Genomic DNA, 25,165 nt, shown 5'->3' on the forward strand with positions numbered 1-25,165 from the left:
CAATTTGGACTTGAAAAAGGCCTTTTTAGATTTTGGGCTCCATATGAAAGTTGTAGGCCTATGTCTTACCTTTCCATCCATATAAAATAGACCTAAATCTGAGATCTACAGCTCCAGATAACCCAATTACCGAACAGTATTCGGGTTTAGATTGTACCGACATCTCTTTTCTAAGTTTGACCATCTCTTTGTCCTTCCAATTTCAGTTCTTAAATTCATCAATCAATCCTTTCATTTATGTGATAGGCCTGCATTTAAAATGAACATTTACCCTAAATTAAAGGTATCTTATATTATTAGATATATTATTATAAAACATGTTTTAGTTAAGGAGTTATTGATACTTCAAGTGCAAAATTATAATATAAAACCTTGATAAAAATACACTTTTAAGTATCAATCATACCCCCCCAACTAGCTAAGCAGTCCCTAGTAATCCAAGTGTTAAAATAGAAAAATACTTTTCAAATTCCACAAAGCAAGATAGTCATCATTTAACTTCTATTAATCTATCAAAATAAACAAACTCTCATTAAATTTATATACCTGCTCAATAACTCTTAATAAGATATTCATAAACCTTTTTTTTTGTGCTTAATGTATCAACACATAATTATGGGGCTTTTCTTGGAAGAAAACAAAAAATTTTTGTTCTAATGTTTAAGGTTAACTTTCTTGGGTTGGGATTATTATTTTTGTCTTCTTTTTTATTTCTTTTTTTAATATATATACATATAATTTAAAACACCATGCATCTTTAACCCATGTAACAAGCTTTCGGCTAATGACTCCCAGACCAGTTGGTCTTAGGGCATTAGGTGTTAAGACACCCCTACGAGCTTAGTAACTCGGGTCGCAGATACTGATATGTAGATAGTGCAATGTTTGATTCCCTTAAGCTTTTCTCCTCAACCCATGTAACAAGCGTTGGGTCAATAGCTTCCAAGTCAGTTGACTTTAAGGTATTTAGTGTTAAAACACCCCTTCGGGCTTAATTACTTAGGTTAGGGAGGCTACGAAACCAAACTTATCTACATTTTTATTATTATCATTTTTTTTCTTTTTTTTTTCTTTTTTTGTGTTTTTATTTTTTTAATTATATACTATCCCTTTTCCCTTAGTTGTTACCTTTAACAAAAGAACATAAATAATGTAATAATCCAATATGCAACCCACAATCATATGTTAAAGTGCATGTGTGTAAATTAAGGTTTAAGAATACATGTTAAATAAGTATATGAGCAGAATTAAGTGATAACAATGCGAGAGTTTGTAAATCTGAATATTTCAAGAAATATTATGATAGACCTTGTTACGAATGATTACTATGATGCGTCTCAAGAGTCATAAAAAGTACTCTTTACTCTGCCATCATAGTAACAACAGTTTTGCACATGCTTTATGAAATAGAAAACACAGTTAGTTTTTTTTTTTTTTAGCTACTACCCTTTCCCCCCAACTAAAACAAGACATTGTCCTCAATGTTTAAAGGTAAAATGATAGAGTATAGAAGATATCACCTGAAATAACGAACACTGACAAACCTGGAACACACTAAAACAAATATAAGAAACAACAAAACACAATAATAAAACCAAAAGACACAAAAATTCATAAATGAAGGCTCAAATCCAATCTAAGCTTTTTATAGCTTTCCTTAGTTGACCAATTTATGTGACTCATGGAAGGATCAATTACAGGAATGAAAGATTGTAGTTGGTCAATCAATTGTTTAGCAGTAGCAGCAGAGATTATGATTTGTCGTGCAGAAGATGTTAGAAATTCCTTTTCCACAGCATAATCAAGAAAAGACAACAACTTATCATAATAACCATTAACATTTAACAAACCTATAGGTTTATGGTGAATGTGCAGTTGGGCCCAAGAGGAAATATGAAAGATCTCTTCCAATGTGCCTAGGCCAACTGGTAAAGCAATGAAGGCATCAACATGGTTAAACATTGCATTCATTCGAGCCGACATTGTGGAGACCTGAAGTTCCTCTCCAATTATTTTTCCAATGATGTCCCCTTGTGCTAAAGCTTCAGTGACGACCCTCAAAACTTGGCCTCCTAAAAATACAGTTATTAACACACCTCCCATTAACCCAAGATTGCCTCCCTCATACACTAAATGAATCTTTCTCTCAGCTAGCACTTGACCAAGATGATTTGCTAATTCTAAAAACTTCTTTTCTTTCCCAGGACTAGATTCACCGAAAACATAAATATTTCTTATATGATAACTTAAGGAACTTGTCATTTCTACACACTTCTATATTTGTTGAATGTATGGGTTGAGAAGAAATGAAAGGAAGGAAGAGAGGATTTTATAGATGAGAAATTAAAAAGGCAATCATACCACCTATATGTACGCCAGCTAGAGTCTCTCACACTCTCTCTCTCTCTCTCTCTTTATTTATTTATTTATTTACTTTTGAAAAAGCATGTGTATGTACAGGTAGTTGTGATTGTGGCTCACATCTTACCTTGGTTTTACGTCCAAGAACGACTTAAACGCCCTCTATGGGTCGGGGATAGGCTTCCCATCCAATTTTCTTAAAAACTGGCAAACAGGGTCTTTTTTAGTCAGATTCCCAAGACTAAGTCGCTCATGTTCTTTATGAAATAGTGGCCATAAATCATGAATTGCACGATGCACATCTCCACTAGGATGCGTCTCAAGACTCAATAAAAGATTATCTAAAGACTCCTTACTCAGGCCATCTTTAATGAATTGTATTTTATCTTCACGATTTATAGATACAATTCCTAAAGAACAACATTATGCATTACAATTCCATCTAGCACATCAATGACAGACTTTCAATCATTTTGCACGACGTTTCTTTGCAAAAGTGCTTTTACCTATTCTAGGCATGTGTGAAATGAAGGAGTTAGAGGACTCACCTGATAATCAGACATTTACTTCAATCAACCAGCGAATATCTTCAGGAATTCCATGATTCATTAACAATCTCAATCTTGCACATCTAGAACAGTAAATTTTTTTAATCCCATTTTGAGGCAGAGCAGAAAAATATTTTTTTAATTTTTCAAGATTAATGTCCATTTTTAAATGAGAATTGGAAGAGAGATTCAAAGAATTGCACAAATATATGCATAGATATCAGTTATTATAGGAAATTGAAAGAACTAACTTAAGTCACGGAGTACCGTTGTCCGCCATTTGACCGGGATAAGAGAAGCTAGCAAAAATCACTAAAAAAGAAACACAAAAACAATGTGAGAAAAACAAAATAATCAACCTTTATCTACAAGATCATTCAAACCAGTTGATTCATTTTTATTAGGAAAATTATCAAAGTAAGCTTTCAAACGATGTCCATTTTCCTTAAAAACATTGTCATTCATTGAATTCTCAATATCACAGGCCCCACAAGGATTGCTACATCTTGATATGAGCTCTCTAAGGAATGCATAGAGTTAAGAATTATACAACATAATTTTTTGACCAGTATCAACTTTTTAAGAATTTTCACAAGTTTTAGAGAATGCATGCGTGTCCTTGAACATGGTGGGCCAATAAAATCCATTTTGAAAGATTTTTGTAGTTGTCTTTTTTTACGAGAAATAACTTCCACATGCTTCAGAATGACAAAGTTTAATGACACTACTTACCTCATTGTCGGGAGTGAATCTTTGAAATATTTGATCAGGACAATACTTGAATAAGTTAGGGTCATCACAATAAAAGTTCTTCACTTCGTTCAAAAACTTTTCTTTATCTTGGGTACTCCAATCAGCTGGCAAATCTCCTAAAGCAAGAAAATTGATATTTTTATCATACCAAGGCATTGGACTAAGAGAAAGTAAGGATTCATTATGAAAGTAATCATTGATTGGTGTGATGTTAGATGTCGAATTTGTTGTCATTTTTTACAAAAGATCTGCATTAACATTTTTTGTGCTTTTTTCATCCGTGATTTCTTCCTCAAAATAAATCATTTACAAATCTTCATATTCCTCAAACTCATTTTTACTTAAAGTAGATTCAAGTTGATCATAAACTAATTTGTCAATATGATCTACTTCTTGTAAATCACTATCATCTTTAGGTTGCTTGCAAATATTGAAAATATTCATCTCCAATGTCATGTTTCCAAATGATAGCTTCATCAGTCCATTCCTATAATTAATCAATGCATTAGAAGTTGCAAGAAATGGACGTCCTAAAATAATAGGAAATGAATTACATGCTTCAACAGGTTGTGTGTCCAAGACAATAAAATTCAAAGGATAAATGAATTTATCAACTTGTACTAACACATCTTCGACTATTCCTCTAAGCACTTTTACAGATCTATCGGCAAGTAAAAGAGTTATAGAAGTTGGTTTTAACTCACCTAGATTGAGACTCTGAAAAACTGAATATGGAAGTAAATTCACATTGGCTCCAAGATCAAGTAAGGCTCTTTCAATTTTATGCTCTCTAATAAAGCAAGAAATTGTAGGAGAACCAGGGTCTTAATATTTCAAAGCATTATTGTTCTGAAGAATGGCACTTACTTGTTCGGCTAAAAAGGCTTTCTTTTTCACATTCAGTTTCCTCTTCACAGTGCATAGATCTTTCAAAAATTTAGCATACGAAGAAACCTGTTTAATAGCATCTAATAAAGGTATATTGATTCTTACCTGTTTGAAAGTTTTAAAGATTTCAGAGTTGTGATTGACTTTCCTTTGTTTGGTCATGGCTTGAGGAAATTGAAGTACTAGCGGGGAATCAGTTGTTTCTTTGTAATTTTCAGATTCAACCCCTTTCTTACCCTCAGAGATTGACTCATCATCTTTCTCAAAAGGTTCAAGAGTGGGTTTTTCAATAACCTTACCATTGCGAAGAGTAGTGACTGATTTGACTTGATCCATATGTTGGCTTCCGGAACTACTTACATTTGCATTATATTACCCCTTGGGATTTTGTTGTGGTTGAGATGGAAACTTACCTTTCTCTTGGAAACTGAGAGCAGATGTTAATTTTGTAAGAGTATCTTTAAAATTTGTCATGTTTTGAGCAAGTTGAGTATTGATTGTCTCTTGCTTTTCAATGAATGCATGCAATATTTCCTCAAGATTTCTTCTAGGAGATGGAGCATAAGGAGGTGCATATCCATTAGAATTTTGAAAATTGTAGTGTGCTTGAAATGGTGGTTATGAAGTTTGTTTGTTGTTATCACTCTTCCAACTGAAATTTGGGTGATTTCTCAAACTAGGGTTGTATGATTGGGAGTATGGGTTGTGGTTGGCTCTTTGGAAACTGTTTAAAGCATGAGCTTGTTCATGGAGACATTCTTTAAAAGAAGGCAAGGTTGAACAGTTACCGATTAAGTGTTCATTTGTTTCATATATTTGACATACAATATTTTCAACAGATTTTAATTGACCACTTGATTAGTACTTAAAAGTGCATTTTTATCAAGGTTTTATATCATCATTCTACACTTGAAGTATCAATAACTCCTTAACTAAAACATGTTTTACAATAATATATCTAATAATATAAGATACCTTTAATTTATGGTAAATGTTCATTTTAAATGCAGGCCTATCACATAAATGAAAGAATTGATTGATGACTTTAAGAACTTAAATTGCAAGGGCAAAGAGATGACCAAACTTACAAAAGAGATGTCGGTGCAATCCAAACTGGAATAATGTTCGGTAATTGGGTCATATCTAAAGCTATAGATCTCAGATTTAGGTCTACTTTATATTCATGAAAAGGTAAGACATAGGCCTACAACTTTCATATAGAGTCCAAGATCTAAAAAGACCATTTTTAAGTCCAAATTGTAGCAACAACAAAGAAGCCAGAATTTGTCCTCCAGCCCGAGCACTGTTCAGTATTTTAGCCATATCTGGCGTTTTAGAAGTCAAAATGAGCTAACTTTTTTACACAAGAAAGCTGAGACAATTTCCTACAACTTTCATGTTTTCAAGTGGCTCTAATTTTGACATTATCAATGACGTTTTGGACAGACAAGAGAAGATAAGGATTGTCACCAAGTCAAGAGTTGGTCACTCACTCATTAATTAGTCATCAAATCAATAGTTCCCAATTTTGGCCTATAAAAGGAGGCATTTGCCATGCATTTAGGCATCTTGGTCTCCAGATCAAGATCATGCTCTTGCTTTCTTTCTTTGTATTTTTTGTAATGTTTATGCTTTGCTTTCATTAATATCAAGTTTATGCCTTTCATTTCCTTTCCTTTAATTAGTTAAATCTTATCTTATTTATGTTCTTATTTTGTTTATTTATTTTTCTTTCTTTCATTATGTCTAGCTAAGTTTATTATGTCAAAGTGAAAAGGTTACACTAATGGTGTAAGAATAAGTATGGTGTAAACTCAATATGGACTTTAATGTTTGATACTAACATGTTTTGTATTTGTTATCTTGTTCACTCTTTAATATTTTGCTTGTTAAATGACTAATCTTGATTTATATTGTATAACACTTGGCACAACAAATGCTTGGCACTTTCATAGCCCATACTGTATGGTATAACCGACACTTGAGCTATGAAAGGAACTTGATTTGTTGTTAACATAAGTTATAATCATGAATGCTTGACGAAATTTACAAGTATTAGCATTAATTGAATAAGATGACTAATGTAATCATGTTGATAATCTATAATCTGATTGGAACCTCCTTTGTGTGTGGTTTTCAATTGACTAATAAGAGTTTATACTATACTTGTTTGACATATCATTAGTGGATCCTCTAACCTTGACATGTATTGTTATCATTGTTAAATCTTTACGGTAATATTTCATCTCAAAGTTCTCATCTTCTTTTTCTTTTTCTTTATTATTATTATTATTATTATTATTATTATTATTATTAGTATTACTACTACTACTATTATTAGTACTATTATTGTTGTTGTTATTGTTACTATTGTTATTGTTGTTAAAAACCAAACTTATCTACGTTTTTATTATCATCAATATTATCAATTTGTTTTTGTTTTTGTTTTTGTTTTTTGCAAATTATATACTATCAATTTTTCTTAGTTGTTACCTTTAACAAAAGAACATAATTAATGTAATAATTTAATGTGCAACCCATAATTATATGTTAAAGTGTATGTAAAAATAAAGATTTAAAAATACTTGTTAAATGAGTATATAAGCAGAATCAAGTGATAATACTGTAATAGTTTATAAATATAAATATTTCATGAGAAGTGTGTGATAGACCTTATTATGAATATTGCAAATAATCATTGAAAACTATTTATCAAGATGCATCTTTAGTTATTTTTAAATAATCTTGATGTGCTAATATTTAAAAAAAAATATTTTAAATTGAAAAATATTTTTAAAAATATAGTAAATCATATTATTAAACACAGATTTGGTATTAGGTTTGGTTTTAACATTATATGCACTGTTTAATAACATGGTGCAAATGACGTTTCATAAAATTTTAATCTTTTTATATTTTTAAATTATTTTAATTTATAATTATTAAAAATATTTTTTTAAAAAAAAATATTTTAATATATTTCTAAAAAAATATTTTAAAAAATAATTATAGTTGTATTCCTATACACGCTCGGCACCCCCGTGTACAACCTCGTTTTCAAATTAACCTTTAGCGGTATTAAAACAATTCGGCAGGCTAGATCATTGTATTCTTCAAAAAATTGTTGTATTTTATCTTGCTTTATATTGGGTAACACGTAAATTTGTACCACGGTTAAGTTATATTGTGTTGGTGGTGGGAACTGGGAACACAGAGGGAGTACACTTGAATAGTATTTGTAAGAGAGTTTTAAAAATCTACTAGTCAAATTGTTTGCTACTTTATATGTCTCGAACTTGTGTCCTTCCTTCAACACGACTCTGGCGATATTGAGCAGAGGAGCAAGGCAGAAGCTGTCTGTAGCTATGGCAGGCATGATCATCTCCCCAACCTGAGGCTTCTTCTCCGTCAACTGAAGCAGCACAGAATACAAAATCTTGAAAAGTGCTTCTTGGCAAAGTCAAGGTATAAAGGCGATGCACATCGAGAAGCCTCCTGAGGAGTTGTACAACGTCAGGGTGGAAAGGACAGCGTCACGATAGCGACTGGAAGAGCTTGGGGTTTCAAAATGATACTTACAAATGCAAATTTCCCCTATGACTTCTGCAACATTCAAGTACATTTTTGTCAAAAAATATTAGTTAATCTTTTAGTTGAGTCATGGTGTATTTATTGTTATTCATTCATATAAAAATAACGTAAATTTTATTTATTTATATTTTTTATATAAAAATATTTATCAAATCTTGCTGATTTAAACTTATTTGATAAAATAATCTTGCTATTATTTTAAAGTTTTTTTCAAACCATACAATAACTTGATAAATTTTTAAATTTTCTTTTTTTTTCCTTTAATAACAAACCCTTTAAATTATTTTATATAAACATCTTCGTCAAGATTATTATTTAAAAAAGTTATTTCTTATATTTATTTGATGTATTTCTAACTTGTGAATAGTTGTAATGGCTATTAATATCTGTATATAAGTATATATTAAAATATTTTAGAATGTTTTGTTGTTTAAAATCTTTGACAATAAATCTTACTTTATATTTTTCAATTATTCCATTAACTTTCATCTTTCTCTTGAATTTTCATTTACAACCTAATGTTTTTTTTTTTTCCAAGTGAAAGATCCACTGGTTGTAATTGCCTTGAAGTATCTTCAAGGCTTATTTTAAAATGAATAAGTTAAAAAATCAAGGGAGAACATTTTTATATTTTTTTCATCTTTTTCTTAATTTCATCATTCCTTATAGATATTGTATTTATAATTTGATGAAGATCACTTGAGTTTTTTTTATTTTTTTTTAATAAATGAATTTCTTATGCCTCCATTTATAAAAAAAAAAAAAATCTTCAAAGAATATACCATTACTTGATGTTATTATTGTATTGAAATGAACATCATTGATGCTTAACTTATATATAAGTAACTGATATACGCTATTATTATATACTTATCCAATGAATATACAATTCATAGTTTTAGATTATATTGTGATCTTTTTAGGATCATGTATTGCCACTTTTGTAAAACACTCTCATATTTGGAGATATTTGTAGAAGATTTTCTTCATTTCTATCTCATTTAGTGTTTTTTCAATTTTTTATAAGGTATGCAGTTAATTATGTGGTTGATAGTCAAAGATGAATGCCCCTTTGGGTGCTCCTAAACTTATTAGCACGGACTTCATCACTTTTTTCAGAGTTTGATCTTTGCATTCATTAGTGTTATTTTATTGGTATAAATAAAAAGTAATAATTTGGTTGATGATACCATTTTGAATACAAAAGATGCCTCGTATTCTCTTTTTATTAAATTGATTTTCAGCTTAAATATTGTAATACTTAAATATTTCAAGACTATCATCTTTACTTCTTAAAAAATAGGTATAATAATATATTATATAATTATTTATAAAAGTAATGTAATACATTTTTTTCACCTTCAATTTGCATAAATTTTAAACCACTAATATCATAGTGAATTAAATTTAGAAGTTCATTGATTTTTTTATTTTTATTTTTTTAAATAAAATCTTCATGAATTTTGATTCTATACAAATTTCATGCCTCTTAAAATTCATAGTTAATAATAATTCAACATTAGTCATTATTTATATAGAATTATAATTTATATATCTCAATATGACATGTCACATATCATAAGACTTAAACAAGCATGAAGAAGAGGCAATCTTATTATTAGTCTTAACCTTTGATTACAATGATCATTACATTCGTTTTAAAAAGGTCATCACATAGATACTATATTCTAATAAACATTTGATTGTTTATGAGTGTAAATTTATTACTTTCAAAGACTATTTGTATTATTTTTACTCAATATTGAGTAAGACACTTAATTCTTGGTAATGTTAGCAACATGAACCATGCTATTGAGTATGAAAATCTTTTCAAAAGTCATTTTTAGTATGACATTTCTAATGTTCAATACTTTTGAGGTTAATGAATTTTCTGTGCAGTTGTTCATTATCTATTTCTTGGTAGGTGGAGAACATTATCTTCTTAGCAAAAACATGTCTTATTGCACCAATATCAAGCCACTATTATTTAAAATTATTTACAAAGTTGACCTTAGAGATGATTATAGTCAAGCTCATTTTTTACTCTTTATTCGAGACGTTCTCAAATTTAGTGACATTGGCTTAAACTACCATTGCTTTTCAAGGTTATCTTGCTAAAACTTATTTTTATAATTTTCAAATTGGTGTCTAATCTTATTATAGATAAAGTTTTTTCCATTGAAATTAGTAGCAATGCCTATACACTTTGGAGCAATATTTTTCTTTCAATTTTTATTATGGGATTTCACCACTTGTTCAACCACATTTGTTTTAGTGCTATTGAGGAAAAGCTTGTTATTCTCTCATATAACTTTTTTTTTTTTTTATCCTTAATGTTGAATGAAATCTTCAACTCTCATCTATTTTAACTTATGCTTAAAGTATTTTTTAAGTCTTTTCAAAATGATAGTAATTTCTCAATAATAGCAACAACTTGGAATGACTTACTCATATTCATCTCCTCAACATGAATTCATGCAAAATGAATTGAAACTCTTGTACTTAACTAATCAATGTCCTTGAATCGACTATCATGAAGTCAAAAAATCAATCAACTATGAATTTTTTTCATACTAGCATTATCAACTCATAATTCTTTAGCACTATTAACAGAACTATATACATCATAAAGTGAATTATCCAAGCTATTCAAGATATAATTTTTACATGAAATCGTTGTGCTTTCATGTATTAACAACTATCATAATAATGGGATCAGACTCCTCACCTAACAACTTTGATGTATCTCTTGTCAAGAATTTTACCATGTTCAATTTGGTAAAATAAAAAACCATATTTTGATTTTTATCTTTTTAAATTTCCAAAATTGAAATTCTCAAGTGGGTCATTATGCATTACAAAAGATGATGGTATAATCCTCCATGCCAAAACACTACTTGTTAAAGCAACATTCTCTTGAGCATAACTCATATTTTGCTACAATAATAACCAAAAATAATTGGATTATTCTTTATATAATAATACATAAATAAATAATCTAATTAACAAAAGTCCAACTAAACTAAAATTAAAAGTTGAGAATTACATATAAAAGCCAAGAATTATATATATTCCAACTATATAGATAAAATAAATACAAATTTTAGAACAATGTAGATAAAGTAATTGTTGAATTTTGTATGAAAAAGAAGAAGAAAAAAATAAAAAACATTCTTATCAAGGACTATATATTTTATCTTTAAAACTAAATTGTCCATCAATTTGTGCAAAATATCTAAACACAAATAGTTTCTCATGATTCAAACAACAATACCTCAAATAGATGAATATCTTATCTAAGCTTACAAAGTAGAAAAATGACATGACTTTTTCTCTACAATAGTCGAACCAAAAGCTAAAACTAAATAATAGGCTAAAAAGAAGAAGAATAATACAACAAACAACTAAAAAATAAATTAAATGGTATAATATTTTCTCTATTTTCTTGTTTATGACTAAAGTCCTCCTATCCAATGTTCATATAGGAGATTTGGGATTAAAATTGTTGCTAGAATTAATTCAATTTAGTAGATCGAATTCCTGTCACTTTAAACAATTAAAGTCTGGCTCTTTTTTTTTTCTTAACATAAAAACTTAAAAATAATTTTTTAATGTTTTAAAAAAAATAAAAAATCATCCATGAATGAAAATCTAATCAAACAATGTATTAAAACTAAGGTAGTGTTTGATATGTTGAACAATAATGGATCAAACATGATAATTTTTTTGTGAAGTTGTTTGGTGCATTTTGGACAATACAAAAATTAATTTTTTTTTCTAGTCCAAGGTTGTTCTAGTGATGAAATTTGTGTCCTATTAAACAGACTAAAATAAGGTTGTTTAATTCTCTATGCAAAAGTTAACTTGGGTTAATACTAGTCAACTTAAGGATAAAAATAAATATAATCGTAGTTTTAAAACCCAATTGTGGCGTTAAAATAGGGTAAAGTTTAAGTCACACGTTAGGTTGACTATTAACCTAGGTCAATATAAGAATAAAAATAGTCATTATCATAGTTTTAAAACTTGAATTGAGGGAAGACATGACTCAGGTCATAGGTTGGGTTAAATATTAACTCCAGTCAACATAAAGATAAAAATGATTATTTTAATAATTTTAAAATCTGACTCGAGAGTCGATCTTGAGCAAGACCCAAATCAGGTTGACCATTAACCTGGGTCAATATAAAGATAAAAATGATTATTATTATAGTTTTAAAATACGACTCAAGTGTAAATTCAGGAAAAGGCTCGGGTCGTAGGTCGGGTTGACTATTGACCGGGTCAATGTAAGAATAAAAATGATTATTATCATAATTTTAAAATCTAACTTGAAGGTTAACCATTGACTTGGGTCAACTTAAGAATAAAAGTGATTATTATCATAGTTAAAACCTGACTCAAGGGTCAACTCGGGATAACGTTCAGGTCATGGGTAGGGTTGGCCATTGATTTGGGTCAATATAAGGATAAAAATAAATATTATCAAAATTTTAAAACCCAACTTGGAAACCAAGTTGGAGCCAAGTCCGAGTCTGGTTGATCATTAACCCGAGTCAATATAAGGATAAAAAGTGATTAATATTGTATTTTTAAAACTTGACTCGAGGATCAATCTAATGCAAGGCCTGAGTCACGAATCAGGTTGACCATTGATCCAAGTCAACATAAAGATAAAAATGGTTATTATCATAATTTTGAAATCTGAATAAAGGATCGACTTGGGGCAAGGTCAAGATCACGAATCGAGATGATTAACCCGGATTGACTCAAGACAATATAAGAATAAAAATGGATGTTATCATAATCTTAAAAATCAACTTGAAAGTTTACTTGGGGCAAGGCCTAAGATACAAGTTAGGAGGGTTAACTCGAGTTGATCAAGGTCAGAAGTTAGGAGGGTCAACCCAAGTTAATCGAAATTAAACAAAAAATCATAACAGCCTTATTTTGATGAAAAAGATTAAAAAAAAAATCCAAATCCATATTTTATTTCAGGTCAACCGGGTCACAGGTTAACTTAAGTTTTTGACCGAGTGAAGTCAGATCAACCTTTCCTCTATTTTTTCTTACACTCATATTGGTCCAAATCTCAATTTGATTGGGTCTTGTCCGGTGTCTACAAAACACAAAATAAAATAAAGTGTTCATTCTAAAGCACTCCAAACACAAGACATAATAGTTATTTGTCATATATCTTGTCTAGCAAATCATTTTTTATCTAATATATAATATCTAATATATCAAATATTATCTAATAAATTTAATAAATCTAGATAAATAAATAATTTTAAACTAATAAAAAATAATTTTTTATATTAAAAAATTATTTAACTCAAATAACAATCATAACCCGAGTAGGGAATGCATATGTTTTTAACAAAAACAAGTTGACATTGTTTAGTTCCTCTCTCCTAAGGATCCATTTTTAACTTTTGCACAATTATATAAGTCATTAGAAATGCATATAACATTTCAATATGGGTTTAAAGCTTTTATATTTAAAAATTTATGAAACAATATTTTTTTAAATTAATTTTTTTATTAATCTGAAATTAATTTTATACATATTAATAGTTCATGTTACAAATAAAAATAATTTTAAATAACTCTTGACCTAAAATATTATTTAAAAGTTAACTCAATTTTTAATTTGATCTCGAGTGTAATCATAGACGATGTCATAACTAATTTACCAACAAAAAGAGTTTTGAATCAATGTGTTTTAACTTCAATCTTGAATGCGACGTGATGGTGTTGGTGTTATTTCCAACTAGAGTGGTATATAACAATAAAAGTATGAGTTTTCATTAAATAAAAAATAATTAAATAAAATAATTAAAAAATAAAAAATAAAAACTTTAATAATTAAGTTTGTAGATGGTTTATTCTCAATTTTTTATATTATTCTATGTTCTTATACTGATTCAAGTTGGAATAAGTTCACTAATATTAATCTATGTATAAAATTAAAAGAGGAAAGAATTGTATTAATTGATGGGTTTAAATATATACATAGATAAAAAGAAAGAAAAACATGGAGGTAAATTAAAATACATTATAATAAAAAAAAACAATTTAATTTATCACGCGACCATGAATCCATGATATCTTTGGTTTTTATTATATGGTACTCACCCTCCAATCCATGGAGATTTGAAATAAATCTCTCTGAACTTGCCTGCCACTAGAATTCTTGATATTTGCGTTCTTTATAAAATGTGTCGACATCAATTTTTGAGTTATTTGAATTAGAATTTAAGCAAAGCAACTCAATGACAATAAAATACTAGATTTGGCCCACACCTTCCATTAGCAGAGGTGTTAAAAACCAACAAATATTATATAAAATTAGATAATATAAATATAATAAACAATAAATCAAAAGATCTAAAAAATAAATATTATAAATTAAATAGCATATTAAAATTTTTGAAATTCAGTCAATTTGATCCAATTTATACATTCTTTACTTTTAGTTCACATCTATGAAAATTAGCTATACATTTGTAAAATTTACATAAAAATTAGTTTAATATGATATATTTAATTTATCGAATTCAAAAAAATCGAATGAATTGAGTTTATAATTTGTAAAATAGTATAAGTTGGATTAAATATAATTATAAGTTTAAATTAAACAATTATATCCATAAACCCCTTAATTATTAAAAAGAACTATAATTTAAAAAAAAAATCTTTATAAAGCTAATATGAGAGAATTTTTTTTTTTTAAAAAAAAAAGAAGTTGAGATCTTCAATTAATTTATTTGCCTCTATGATGATTCCGTGAATTCATAATATAATTGAAATATTCATGCATAGACCAGGTATTACGTCAGCTGTGCTGGGGATAATAACGACCACCAGAATCTAATTGTCGGCCACGAAGACATACCATGCTATTAATTACTATAAATCGTTCAAGGTTCAAACAAGAATTAGTTCATTGATTACCCGCAGCTGACCATGAGAAAGTGTTGTCAATTTTTTCACGATAAACTCTATGATACACCCTTTATTGGTCCCTTTTTTCGGAAATAATTTAAAAAAAATTATTTTTTATTTTAAATTAATATTTTTATATTATTTTTACATACTTACTTCTATCAAAAAATAATTTTTTTAAATAAAAAATATTATTTTAATATATTTTTAAATAAAAAACTTTTTCTATATTCCTCGGCAAACATTAATGCCATCTTGAAATTGTTTGTCGTGAGTTAGAGGAACCACGTCAGAGAATCATTCTAGAGGCTACAACTTCCTCAGGACATACAGAATGGTCTCAACTGAACAAAATTTTGCCACTCTCCACAGACTGCTCCAGGCTTGAAAACACCCACTGGAAGTGCTGACAAGATGATCGTGCCAAGGCCCGCATGGCAATCAGTGAGCCACAGAAGGAAGATTGTAACAATGTTATAAAAGTTGAATGGAAGGAACAATCTTCTTTGCATCATTACAGAAAATAAATTTTACAAGGTAGGAAATACGAAGGACTACCTCTATGAATCAAATCCTTTATATTAAACACTTACAATTTCATGGATGAGAAGAAAAAAGGAAAGAGCATAGAAAACAAAAAAGGTGAGTAACCTCAGTGTCTCAAAACCGAACCTCCGTCTTCCGCACTGATGAAATATGGACTTGTGAGAGAACCACGCGAAACAAGGCCAAACAATTCTGCACCCAAGGTGGTCACCAGTCAACACCTTTCTATCCTTCATGAAGGTAAACTCAGTTTACACCAGTCAGAGCTCTCAACCAGCTGCAGTGGCCCAAGGGCTTGTCCCACTGGCAATGGCAACAGATGAGATGAACTTCGAGACAAGCACAGCTTCATTGCTTACAACCTTAGAGGTCGCCACATCTTCCAAGCGCTTCCAAGTTAAATCTCTTTTCTCCCGTGTCTCCATCTGTTTCACTTCATCTTCTTCAAATTTGACCAAGGATTCATCAAAAATTTCTTGATCAGCGTCTGAGAATATCTTCTTGACATTCAGGGTCAAACTCTGAACAGCTTGGTTCCAATGCCCCCTTGTGTTTCTCTCCAAAGCTGGGAAGATTATAGGCAGTATCACTCTGCGATTCTGCGTGATCAAATTTCTTATGTGATCATTGTTCCACAAAAACAAGGCACGTTCTGCAACCTGCCACAATACCAGATTAAGATAATCCATATGAACAACCAAAGTTCAAATCCAAATCCTTCACATGGAGCGCAGAAATTTAGTTAATAACAGGGAAAATAATATGTAAATCCATATGATTCTATCAATATGGATTTCAGCAAGCCAGCGTAAGCTCTAAAGTGAAAATATCTACTACAATGGATGTGAAACTGACTGCACGCATGCTGGAGTGAGTCTCACTCCAGCATCCTTCATTTCTTCATATTAAAACCTCAATGTAATGCACATGCAGATTTGAGAACCGAAAAGCATGCTTATTGTGATAAAACTTCAGCAAATACATCAATGAACAAAGACAGATCATAGCAAAATCACGAGTGATTTGCACTTGGAGAAAAACCAGACAGTAGAAGCTTCCTCAAACAAGGCTAAAGGTGAACCATATTCACGGCATAAAATACTCTTTACATCCTCTATTACAATACAAATGATGAACTTTCAGCATCTAGACATTCAACAGATTTTCAGAAAAAGAAGTGCATTGGCTTTTTCTTCCAATCATTGCCCCACCTAGAAGCATAAAATTACAGTGGGAGTGCTGAACAACACATACTTGTAATGATAATGCAAATGTATAGAAATGATTTTGTCGCTTGTAAATTGTTAAAAATAAATTAGCTTCTTGGCCTCATTAAGTGTCAAATTATCTATTAGTGTTCTCGGGTAGTTCCATGAAAAAGCATCTGCAAGGTGGACACTTAAGCTAGCCTTTTCTTACTTGGACTGCTGCTGCTATAGGGAAGATTATTATGGTGATAGCATAATCACTAAGAAACATACTACTATTGAGTGGTGATGTGTGAAAGAGATGTGATATGAGGATCTGATAAAGGATATGGTGGAGAATATAGAAAGGCAACAAAGTAAATTAATATTTGATTATTTAAAAATTTTAATGTTGTATTAGTTACATGACCCATGCGATGCCATGGTTATTTTTTTTATATTAAAAAAATAAAAATCTAAAAATGTTAGTTCTTCATGTAAAGCTATATCCAAGAATCCTAGGTTTGATTGCAATACCTGACCCAAAAATAATATTTATAATATTAATAATAACATAAAACTCGCATGACCTAAGTTTAAATGAGTTTGGTTACAATACCAGATCTACTAGCCTTGGATGTAGGTCTAGCTGTAAGGTTGTGTTATAAAAGTGTGATAATTAAATAGATTAATGAAAAAGAAAAAAAACCAATAGGAAGAAAAAAACTAATGAAGAGAAAGAAGAAAATCTGAATTAACTGAGTTAACCCTTTAAATCAAGTTAACCCGGCAAATCGGGGATTCGTGTCATGAAAGTTTAATAACTAAATAAAAAAAATTAACAGGTTAACTAGGTTAAACCGTCAAACCAGGTTAACCCGTCAAGCCCAGGATATATATCATGAAAGTTTGATAATTAAATTAAAAAAATTTAATATTAACAAACTAAACTAAATGAAAAAAATTAATTAAAAAGAAAAAAAGCAAAAAATAAAATTCGGGTTAACCCATCAAACTCGGGATTCGTGTCATGAAAATCTGATAACTAAATAAAAAAATTAACATAATAAACTAAATTTAAAAAATTATTAAAACAAAAAAACAAAAACAAAAAAATTAAAAAAAAGAAGCTCAGAATATCTTAGTATATGTTGTTGTTGTTGTTGTTGTTGTTGTTGTTGTTGTTGTTGTTGTTGTTGTTGTTGTTGTTGTTGTTGTTGTTGTTAGCATGGAAAAGCTACAGTGTTTTCCCCACGCCTTTATTATATTATTATAAGTATAATTATAATATATAAGCACAGGCGTGGGGAAAGCTCTAATGTTTTCCCCACGCCTTTTAGAGTATTACTTGATGATCATTCTAGATTTTTATTATTAAATTCAGAAATATTAGCATTTATTATTTAGAAATTAAAAATTCCCAATTAATCAAATAATTAATATTATAACTTCTGCAGTAGCTGAGTTACGGTTGCAAGATTTCTGTTAAGAGTTGGATTTGTTGAATTATGTCTAAATCAGAGACACAAGTTCCTAGGCATGGCGGGGGACAGCAGGGGCACTTGTGAAAGATGAGAAGTGGAGGGCTATTGTGTTATTCATTTCATGGACTATTGGCGTGAACAAAATGTCCCCATTATGGAGTGGAACTCCCATCATAAAGACATTAGCTCAAGTTGTAAGGCCCTTGTACAGATGGATGCTTCCATAATACTCATAATGGTAAGTTAGGCTTCTCATTGATTTTATCTCAAGGGGTAATCTTATATACTTCCCATGAGCTGAGTGCACCCCTAAGTATCATCTCAGCGAGAAAAATCATGGCACTTTACACAGCCTTCTAGATTTGGATATCAAATAGCAAATTAAATACGACAATGGAGTCTTGAAAGAGCATATTGAAAGGCTCTTTCAGGTATTGAATACTTAGTCACATGAGAAGAGGATACCTATCAAAGATGCATGATAAGAAAAATATGGCAAATGACGTGGAAAAGAAAAGCTAATTCTGTTAGATCCCTTTATGATTTCACATTATTTGCACATGTTAATTCTCTATTACATGGAAAACCCAAGAGCAAACAAAGTTATCAATGGAATTGCATGTTTTTTAAACCAAGACAAATGTCTACACCTCTCTTCATCAATATCATAAACCCAACTTGTACAATTCAGTGCAGAAAAATTACCGCAACCAAGGAAGCACATAAACGCAGAAAAACACAAATCCCTTGTAAAACTCTGAAAATCCACAAATTTCTAACTAATTACGAAGTGATCACAAAGATATCAAATTTCTAACTAATTACAAAGTGATCACAAAGATATCAAACTCTCAATTTCATACACACAGATAAAAAGTGGTACAAATAACTAGGTGATAAACTACACGTGCACCTATCCAATTTGGAATTCATATATCCTCATGAAAATTATTAAAAAATCATCTAATGTGAGATGGCAAAAATAATAATTAAACAAGTTTCAGATGCAATGAAATGAAATGCAAGAATGATCAGTAATTACAAATATAATGTCAATAACGAGATGATAAATGCACTTACTAAGCAGCAGAAACAATAAAACAGTAGAAGCTAAAAAAAAGGCTTAATCTTTTATCAACAGACAAACACAAAAATAATAACCATTCTAAACCCAGTACCTGAAAATGTGAGCTGTTGAGGCAGCGACCAATTTGATGGAACAAAGGGACCATGCACCGTTGAAACTCTGCAGACTGAGTAGCCTCTAAAACTTCCTCCAACTCACCAAGAAACATAACTTCCTTGGAACTATTAGTCATGGGCCAATACTTCAACAGACCTCGGACTACAGTATCAGCCAGCTTGAAATCTTTCTCCACAAATTGAGTTATACAATATGACAGTTGCTGATGATACATTGATACACATTTTGGCTTGTGAAGTGGAATTAAGGCACGAAGAAGGAAAAGCTTGTGTTCTTCCTTCAATGGCAAAGCAAACCCATTAATAATGCTGCCCAATATCTCAAGCATTTCTGCAATCCCGTTATGCCTCTCCGTCTCGAAAATGAATATGTAAAAGATATTGTTGATAGCTTTTCTAATGAATGGTCGATGTACCATGAACTTTCCATAAATACGATGGAGTATCGTCTTCAAATACTCCCTCTCTCTTTGGTCTTCAGAATCAAATAAGTCCAGCAATCTCAACACAAATGAATGGTCAATGTATCTCTTGGCGAGCTTGGCATCAGTCTCTGATGAAGCCACAAATCTAAGCAGAAAATCATACACAATCTGAAGATGAGGCCAAGCAGGCTCCATAGCTGGTTCTTCATCTTCAGGATCAAACATTTCTAGAATCTTGTTATCATGGTTCATAGATGGAAGTGTTCTAAACAAATTGGCTGCCACCATCCTCGTAATTTCTTGCATTGCAATCTCATTGAACTTTGAAGTAACAGTTGAAATATAATCAAGAAGCTCATGCAAAGTCTGCCTCTTAATGTCCTTCTCTTTAAGATTCTTAGAAGGATCACTAAAATCAAACACAACGCAACACATATTCAACTTCTTCATAAAGAGATTATGCTTCTCCGAGTTAGGAACATCACGAAAGCTAGGCAATGCTTCATAAACCCCAGAAGTCATCAAAGGACCCAATTGAGGAGCTGACTTATTCCCTTGATTCCCCTTGCTATACGGTACCAGGCTCCCAGTGTTCACGCGTGAAGCGCCCGAGCTCGGATTCGAAGATTTGGACGAATTGGCAGAGAGCTTTGAGTTGTTAATGGAACCGGACCCATTAGATGAGTTCAAGGACGAGTGGGCATGGAGTCCACCGTCATTGTTTGAATCGTTACTGGATGCTTTTGAGGGTTTTCGAGGTAGCTTACCCAATATCTGTTTGATCATATCTTGTTGCTAAGCCAAACCCTAAGCCCTAACCCTAATCCTAATGTATTCCCAGCAAATAAAAACCAAAGCTTCCACCTTGAAAACACCAAAACTAATCCATTTTTCACAGCTAGGCAACAGAAGAATAATCAAATTTGTACATTTAAAAAAGGCTATCCATGTAAGACTCTTAAAATTCAAATTCCTACCTCAGGATTCATCAACAAAGCAGGGAAAAAAAACCCAACTGAGGAAATTTCATATACAGGGGGGAATTACTTACATTGATGACATGAACAGAGAGATCTGAGAAAACCCTAGAAATTTGTTCTGAGATTGATAAACCCACAATTTGATTTGAGAAAGAGGGGGGAAAACAACATGAACAAGATTATCAAATAAAAAAAGAGTCAAATTAAAATTTTACGACAGGAAAAAATAGGGAAGTGGGAGTTGCATTTATAAAAATAGTAAGATTTTTTTGTTCTTTGTTTCTTGCTGTGTGCCAAGTTTAGGAAAGGGTAAATTTTAGATAGCCCAAAAACATAAGAATCGAAACGCCGGACTGAACCCAGCCCGGCATGCTTAGCCGCAGCCTAACTCGGATCCAGTTTTACAATCAATTAAAAAAAAAAATTGAACGGGTGTGATTTTGTTAAAAATTTAGATTAACAATTAAAAAAGAACACATTAATTCTTTTTTTTTAAATAAATTTAGATTAATATGTTTTAGATATTTCCACGGGTTGACTCCAAAATAAATTTAATGATTTTATAATTTTATAATTTTAGTTTGTTAATAACTATTTTTAGATACTTTTCTGTCTGCTTTTCTAAATTATTTATTTTTGATGGATTTATCTTTTTCAACCTCGTCATGTATTTTGCATAGGTGGAAGAAGGATAACAATGGAACCCATTATCTATTGTCTTCGTATGAAATTGATTTATTTATTTGACTAACTTCTCCTCCCATCCAAGTCATCATATGATATTTATTTGTTACGTTGGAATCTATTATCTTATGTTTTTTTTTTTTAATGAATATTGTTGAATTTTTTGATGTTTTTTTATTTTTTTTAATGAATATTGTTGAATTTTTTGCTTCTTTTAAGCATATATTAATATTAAAACATGTCATTAGCTTGGCGTGGAGTTCATTAAACCTTTCAATAGAATTTAAATCTAAATTATTATACAATATACATGCATACCTCTAAAAAGTTATGAGGAGGATTTTTCACATTGAGTTGTTTTTTTGGATGATCAACTTTAAGCTATCATGCAACATGCTCTTTTAAGTTAATTAGGCCATTATAGTTGTCCAGACTTATTTTTATGAAAATATAGTCCTTAGAAATTAAATATTTAATATTTGTTTGGACAAAGGAAAACCTCTGCATTAATAGGGGTTGTAGTTATTCTCTTAAGTATGCTCATGTATAAACTTGTTAAGGTGAAAATGTTTGATTTTTTTATTAGATTGTCAACACAACCTGAGTAAGGTATTCTACCTAACTAATGAGTTGTTGAAGGTTTGGTTAGGTAGAAGTATTTGCGGTAACAAGTAAATTTATCCTAACAAGTAAATTTATCCTACATCTTGACCTAGATGTGTCTTGGTCATGTGCCATAAAATGACCTAGGAATATTAAATACAAGTTTTAAAAACTAGTGATTCTTTTTATCTCTTTTCCACAAATAGAATCAATGATGAAGTCCTAAAAAATCCTATTTTAGAAGTAAAATTTATATGTTGGATAATCAGTTAATCTCTTGATTCTAGCAATTTAATTTATTTTTTCTAGTTAAGATGGTTGGCAATTTGTAGTTAGTGCTTGGTAGACTAAGGTGATTAATACCATCAAAAGGTCTTTTTTTTTTTAGATTTGAGGATTCTCATATATTTAAAGTAAACATCTTTTTAGAAAAAAAGTATAATAATATTTTTTAAAAAATAAACTTTAAAAAATATATATATTACAAATATTAAGAATGAAAATATTATGAACTTGAAGCTAGAAAAATTCATCAGATATTTATATTTCATGAGTTATATATATATATATATATATATATATATATATTAATAGAAAGGAGGGGTTAGAGTATTATTTTTTTTTAATAGTAATAACAAGTAATAATATGGTTTTTTTTAAAAAAATTGTACATATAAAGGTGCAGAAAAAGTAAAATCTATAATGTAGCTAAATTCGTAGCGTTGAGCTCTCCTCCAAAGTTGAATCCATGAGGTTGGAAACTTCTCCGGCAAAGCTCATAGCTTTGGGCTCATTTCCAAAGCCGAAAGGTGAGCTATTTCTTAAGGCTAAATCCACGAGGTTGGGCTCTTCTACAAGATTGAACCCATGCGATTGGACTATTTCCTAAGCTAAGCCCATGGAGTTTTTACGCCTTCTAAAGTTTTCTAGACCCGTTAAATACGAGTTCATCAATTTCAATTGCAGTAATTGGAGGAGAGGTCATGCCCGTAGAGAAAGCCGGAAATTTGTGTGTTCTGTTTGATGTCTGGGCCCTGTATGGTGGAGTTGTTGCTGGTTGTATATCTGACAAATATGAAGCTCCAGTTAAAATAGCAGCCGGTTTCATGGCTGTTGCATTCCTTCAATCTTACTATACCAAAAGTTTGGAAAGGTCTTGCAGCTTGTGAACTCTACACTTATGGTGATCGCTGGCTTCTTCGTAGGTGGGTCGATTACTCTTAATCACAACTGCAGTCTCTGCTGAGCTTGGCACATATGGTTCCAATAGAAGGAATCCTCGCGCCCTGGCAACAACGACTACCATTATTGATGGCACTAGAACAATCGTTGCAATTTTTGGCCCTTATCTCACTGTGCTTATTCTTCCAACAGAGGGATGGAATGTAGTTTTAGCGATGCTTGCAGCTTGTTTTATCACTACACTGCATGTTTTAATGCCTTAAATTTCTGTATTAACAAGAGTGTTTGTTTTTATGGTTAAAAAAGGCTTTTGAAAATTTTTAAAATCTTCTTTTTTTTTGTTTCCAATTTTTTTTGTTTTTTAATAGTTTTAATATGTTGATAATAAAAATAAATTAAAAAAATATTATTTTGATACAAATTCAAATAAAAAATTATTTTAAAAAACAATTACTATTATAATTTTAAATATTATCTTGCCAATAAAGAAAAAGGCATAGACATTAAGGTGAGGCAATGATATGCACAAAAAACATGAGCAAAGACACATTATACCATTATTACTAACATATAAAATTGTATAGGTTTTTCATGTATATTTCTTGAAAGATAAAATTGTATTTTTATCAAGTTTTAAAAATAAAAAATAAATATCGTAACTAATTTATCTATTAAAATTTGATCAAAATATCAAGAATCTCACAACAACTATTTTGTTATTTGGAGTGTTAGGATTTAGTTGTAAACTTTAATATTTAAGAATATAAAATTACATAGTAAAGTATAACATAAGGTATTAAAGATACAAAATAAGATATAAATATAATGCTAAAATTAGAATCTTATAATGGTTAGGATTTAACATAAAAATGTAGAGACTTTTTCACAAAGAAAAATTTTTCTTAAACTGTAGATAAGACCAACAAATAAAAATAAGACTTAGATAACAATTAATAGATAATATAGCTAATCTTAGATAAGGTGCACTAGGGGTGATATATTCCTTGTACAACTATTTATTTTACCCAGACTCTCATAAACTATAAGTTTTCTAGTGACCATGATAACTAGATGATGACTCCTCTAATCATAGCTTTATAATTAAATCCTAAAACCCGTTATTCTAGAAGGCAGCTTTGCCATCTAACGTTGTGCATGTCACGATAATAAAATTATGTTTTTATCTCTTATATAATATTATATATTTGTTTAGTATGCATGCTAGTATTTTTGTTTTTATTACAAGTTTTTCTTGAAATATAATATTGCATACTTATAAACTAAACATTTTCAAAAATAGTTTAATAATTTTGACTTAGAAATTTAAGTTTTTTTTTCTTTATTTATTTTAGAGAAAGAGAAGACTAATTTATTCTTTATTTAAAGAAAATATTTGACCACCCCTCCTATTTGAAAGGTAAGTTGATGTATTTATTTAAGGATTTTTAGATATACGGCAAGTTTAGTTTTGATTTTTAGAATATCCAAGTATGGATTTAGAATATTGAATTATTGGATACAACTTTGCTTCTTCTTTTTTTCACTCTTTATTTTCTTACTCATTTTAATTTGTTTTCGCGCTCCATTTTTTCTCATCATTTCTTCTTTTTCTTCTTTTTTCTTTTTTTGGCTTACACTTGATGTTATTTTCTCTTTTTTTACCTCATATTGAAATAAAAAGAAAGCATGCAAAACACTAAAAAGATTAAAAAGTTCATAAAATAGCAAAACTTCAAAGAATTGAAGAAATTTTTATTTTTTAAAAAATATATTTTGAAAAAA

General features: G+C 30.0%; 1 protein-coding gene across 1 annotated transcript; it reads right to left on the reverse strand.

Moving 5' to 3' along the window:
- Window positions 1-15,561: 15,561 nt before the first annotated feature.
- LOC105112037 (serine/threonine protein phosphatase 2A 59 kDa regulatory subunit B' gamma isoform-like) lies at window positions 15,562-21,242 on the reverse strand. The gene is made up of 2 exons (XM_011007597.1): window positions 19,485-21,242; window positions 15,562-16,294 (listed from the first exon to the last, which is right to left on the reverse strand). The coding sequence occupies exons 1-2, from the start codon at window positions 20,718-20,720 to the stop codon at window positions 15,905-15,907; spliced, it is 1,626 nt and encodes a 541-aa protein (XP_011005899.1). The 5' UTR covers window positions 20,721-21,242; the 3' UTR covers window positions 15,562-15,904.
- Between the last annotated feature and the right edge of the window lie 3,923 nt (window positions 21,243-25,165).

The sequence above is a fragment of the Populus euphratica genome, unplaced genomic scaffold, assembly GCF_000495115.2.
Source record: "Populus euphratica unplaced genomic scaffold, PopEup_1.0 scaffold343.1, whole genome shotgun sequence".
Taxonomy (NCBI): domain Eukaryota; kingdom Viridiplantae; phylum Streptophyta; class Magnoliopsida; order Malpighiales; family Salicaceae; genus Populus; species Populus euphratica.

What these genes read in the sequence shown, in the direction of transcription:
- LOC105112037 (XM_011007597.1), bottom strand. Translation starts at nt 20,720, where the DNA reads ATGATCAAACAGATATTGGGTAAGCTACCTCGAAAACCCTCAAAAGCA. An exon ending in TCAACAGCTCACATTTTCAG is followed by an intron (nt 16,295 to 19,484) that starts GTACTGGGTTTA and finishes GTATTGTGGCAG; the next exon opens with GTTGCAGAACGTGCCTTGTT.